This window comes from Lolium rigidum, chromosome 7 (assembly GCF_022539505.1).
Source record: "Lolium rigidum isolate FL_2022 chromosome 7, APGP_CSIRO_Lrig_0.1, whole genome shotgun sequence".
NCBI lineage: Eukaryota > Viridiplantae > Streptophyta > Magnoliopsida > Poales > Poaceae > Lolium > Lolium rigidum.
This window is the reverse complement of record NC_061514.1, coordinates 137471207-137475353: the sequence shown is the minus strand read 5'-3', so window position 1 is coordinate 137475353 and position 4147 is coordinate 137471207. Positions and strand designations below refer to the sequence as shown.

Genomic DNA, 4147 nt, shown 5'->3' with positions numbered 1-4147 from the left:
CATACGATGTTGACGATCCCGAGGAATCAGGCCCGGCCGCCAACGGTCCCGAAAAAAGCGGTGCCGAAAAGCGGTGTGATCTTTTTTCCCGACGAGGAAGCGGAAGCTCCCGAACGTCATCTCCATTGCTTCTTCCAAGTTGGCATATGCATGCAAATGGGTGGGAGGGTGAGGAACAAAATCGACAAGACCAGCTTGGATTTGTTTACCTCCTTCCATTGCATTGCTTGTTGTCGATGATGATGATGACGATGCCATCGAGATCAGGGCCTTGCTACCTCCAATTCCCACAGACGGCGCCAATTGACGAGGTATCGACTCGTCAATGCCTACGGATTGTAGACTTAGGGTTTCATGGAAAGTAGGGGCAAGTAGAACTCGAGGGTGGTCAGACGAACAAAGGCATCTAACTAGATAAAATATGGTGGCTAGGATTTGCAATGATTCGATCCTTATTTTCGACTTTGATTCACCTTTATATAGGAGGTGAAGCCGAGGCTTTTCCGTGTCGTACAAGTACAGAATTATCGGGCCACACTGGGTCTTTCCTTATATTGTTACAAGTTTCCCTATACTGACTCTTCTTTCTTGGGCTTCACATCTTCAACGTCGTGGGCCTCCAGGTCTTCGGGTTCACCAACTTGAACTCAATAATATACACAGGGGTACACTCGTGGTATGCCCGTTAGGCATACCTATGTCACCTGTGCCCCGAGGGGGGTGAGAGTCCAAGTTCATCGTAGTCCTCAATGGCGACCCACTCGGCATCCAGAGGCTGCCGGACAAGTTCGCCGAGTTCATCGCCGGCAACGATCTGGCCGCGCTGGAGGAGGCTGGCTGCGACTTCTGCTGGTGGATGTGCTCTTCGACGTGCACGGCAAGATGTAGCTCCACACCGGCTGGGAGAAGTTCGCGCGCTTCCACGACCTCCAAGCCGACTGGGTACTCACATTCTCCTACCAAGACGACGAGGAGATGAGCGTGAAGGTGTTCGACGACACGTCTTGCTGTCGGCACTACCACAGCGACGATGAAGAGGACGACGATTGAAAACGCTGAGTGTTCTTTCTTCGCAGTGAAGACGGTCACGAAGGTTTCTGTATGTTCTCCATGCATAGGAACAACAGAGCTATCATTGCCAGCTGCATTTTCAGTTTAGGTGACTGAGAGTAGCTGAGAATGTTCTTTCTTAGCAGTGAACATACGAAATCTGCGAGCCCAACACTAGTTAGGTTTTCTCATTTTGCAATGTTCTAACTATATATTAGTTTGTGTAAAAGCATGTTTCAAACTATGTATTAGTTTGTGTAATCTTCCTCCTCTCTATTGAAATGAAAATACAAAAAAAAAATTTAATGTAAAAAAACAAGTTTGGGGCCACGGGACAGTGACACATCCTCAAACGCAGCACGAAAAAACAGCGTACCAAACGCTAGATCCAGCGCCGATTGGGGACGTGACTGGAGATGCTTTTAGTAGTCGAAATAAGGACTGAGTGGGATTTTCACTTGCGTGTAAAATTGCCCTCATATCTTAATCGCAAGTACAGAACAATAGCTCTAAGCTCACCCTCCTGTCTCAGTGTGTCACCAAATAGCGGTTGCAATGCATAAATAAACTGGCTCAGACAAGCGTGGCAATAGACACGAAGCATGCAACATGGCAGATGTGAGTTTGTTTACAGATGGCTAAACGATAGAGAAGGCAGTGCTGATTGTTACAAGAGCGCAATACGCTAGCAACAAATTGGTCGATGCATCAGTCGTAGTAGAAGGAATCCGTTATCTACTGGTATTGGCTACCCAAACAGGAAGGCAAGGAAGGACACCACCATGAGGAGAGGAAGGACCAACGGCGCCGTCCTCGCCTGAAGCAGCGTCCCCGCCCCGACGTCCTGCTACCAAAGAAATCAGAGCAAGGTGAAAGAAAACTCAATACAGTAGATGCGAACGAAAGTGAAAAGCTGCTGAGCAAAGGCAGGAAAAGCTTGAGATGTTAATGTTTGCAGTTAGCGGCCGGTCAATTACCTGGCGTTGTTCTTGCCCGGGGGTGGGCATGGGAAGGACGGTGGCGGAGTCGGTGACGCCGGCGGGGAGCGGCACCGCGGGGTTGCTGCTGATGAAGGCGGTGCTCGCCCCGTCGGCAGGCGCCGGCGCGCCCGCGCTGCCGCTGGACGGCGCGCCAGGGCCCCGCCCCTCCGACGGCAGCGTCGGCATGTAGTCCTCCGAGCCGGGCACCGTCGCTGGCGCGGGCGCGGGTGTTGGCGTGGGGGCAGGCGCCGGTGCGGCGACAGCGGCAGAGGACGGTGCTGGCCGCGGGGAGTTGTCTGGCACCGACGGCACTACGATGGTCATTGGGAGCTTCTCCTCGCTGTAGCCCTCGCCAAGCAGCTGATTCGTCGAACACAAAAAGCAAACGTTAACGGAGACCGCCACCACGAACGAGCCAGTGAGCAGTCATGAGTCGCAGGGAGGAGTCGAGTGAAATAGCAAGCTCACCCGAGAAATGTAGGCGCCGGGGCCGCCGAATGCCTGCGGCGGCTGTAGGAAGAGGGAGCAGAGCAGTAGCGCAGACGCGAGTGGCGCGCAGTGCATCTTGCGTGCCGGCCATGGCGATGGCGAGCCTCCCATCTCTCCGGCGTTTGCTCCCCCCAGCTCTCCCTTCTCCTGCTTCTCCCGGCGTTCCCTCCTAGTTTCGCTTGGACACCGTGCGTGCCCACAGTGCCCGTGACCTTGTAGGACGTGCCTGAACTTGGGTGGGGCGCAACGGTCAGTTCGGTGCGGTGCAGTGTAGCAGTGCAGGGTAAAAAGCGAAGCAACACTGTGGAAGGAAACGGAAAAATGGTAGGGGCTAGTACCGCTCTAGTAGTGCCTAGTGTCTGCTGAACAAAAGGCTGCAACAAAGCGGCCACCTTTCGAGACTTTCTTGGTTGGGCGTGCGTGGTGGCGGCAAGGAATCGCAGGGCACTCGGACGTGTAATCAGCCGGTGATTAGCAGCAGATTGCTCGCCCTAGCTAGCAATCGAGTGCGAGTAGGTCGGGGGAGCAATCTGCGACTTCCTTCCTAGGAACCCGAGGTGCTTTTGCGCCCGATAATTGCAGCATCGGTTGCCAGGCTGCTAGCACGGGCACCAGGGCACGCGAGCTCCAACATATGCCGCTCGCGGTCAAAGCATGGAGAGGCTCGAGCACGACGACCCATTGCAGCATGCGGTCGGTTCTAGGACGGCTTCACTGTACGGTTACAAGGATCCTATGAGACTTTTGCATTGTCTTGTCTCGTGTAAAGAATTCAATCTTGTGCTTGTAGTCCGTAGAAAGCAGCAGTACTATCACAATGCCAGCCGTGCTGACCTTGATGGCTTGGCTTGGCATTGTAGAGGAGCTTTTGAGTTTTTGTCTCCGCCATTCTTCATGGACAATGGGTATGTTCTTGTCGCAATCTGTTGGTGTTGTTGTTGTGTGATTGACAAGTACGCCAAAGAGGGTACCTCACGACGTGGAGAGAGAGGTTGGCGAAAGGTGGGGAGCTATCGGGATGGTGAGACACAAGTTACCCAGCTTTAGATCTCACAACGGCATCGAGATCATACGTGCTGCTATAATTCAGTATAAGGCCAATAGTTGCACGATTACAACAAGAGGATTAGTTCTACCTCAATGACTCTCGAGATTTGGCTCATAAAGGTGTCGTGATCTAGGGTTTACATGAAGGAGTCGTACCTGGACACTACAAAACTATCCTAATGTGGACTACTTCTTGACGTGCACGTCACAGATCCGCCTAACGTATTCCGAATGGTCCAGCGAGCTTCTCCCGACATGGAAGCCGCGATACGACCTCCCACTCTGCATGTATGGATGCTCGTTAAACTTGTAGATGTCCGTAATAAAATGGCCACCATTTCCTCATACAAACTCGGTTTAGTGTTGTTTGAACTCGTATGGACGAATGCTACAACACCATAGTCTTGAATTTGTATTTTGTGATTATGGAAAAAAAATATCTTTTTCTACCCTCCAAATGGCTGAGTCTGGTGGATGCAACTCCTCCATCTTTTGTTCCACTTTCCTTGCTTTATCCATAATTGCATCTTGCACCTACACACATATAAAAGACAAGAAAACCTAATAAAAATAATAGCTAT

The 4147-nt window shown here is 51.8% G+C and overlaps 1 protein-coding gene across 1 annotated transcript; it reads right to left on the bottom strand.

The window, feature by feature from the left end:
* Positions 1–1798: 1798 nt before the first annotated feature.
* On the bottom strand, positions 1799–2594 carry LOC124672056 (skin secretory protein xP2-like). Its single transcript, XM_047208348.1, has 3 exons — positions 2499–2594; positions 2028–2390; positions 1799–1894 (listed from the first exon to the last, which is right to left on the bottom strand). The coding sequence occupies exons 1-3, from the start codon at positions 2592–2594 to the stop codon at positions 1799–1801; spliced, it is 555 nt and encodes a 184-aa protein (XP_047064304.1).
* Between the last annotated feature and the right edge of the window lie 1553 nt (positions 2595–4147).

Coding starts and splice junctions, on each gene's coding strand:
- LOC124672056 (XM_047208348.1), bottom strand. CDS start 2,594: ATGCACTGCGCGCCACTCGCGTCTGCGCTACTGCTCTGCTCCCTCTTC. Junction 2,391..2,498: donor CCGGCGCCTACATTTCTCGG/GTGAGCTTGCTA, acceptor TCGACGAATCAG/CTGCTTGGCGAGGGCTACAG. Junction 1,895..2,027: donor CCGGGCAAGAACAACGCCAG/GTAATTGACCGG, acceptor CTTTGGTAGCAG/GACGTCGGGGCGGGGACGCT.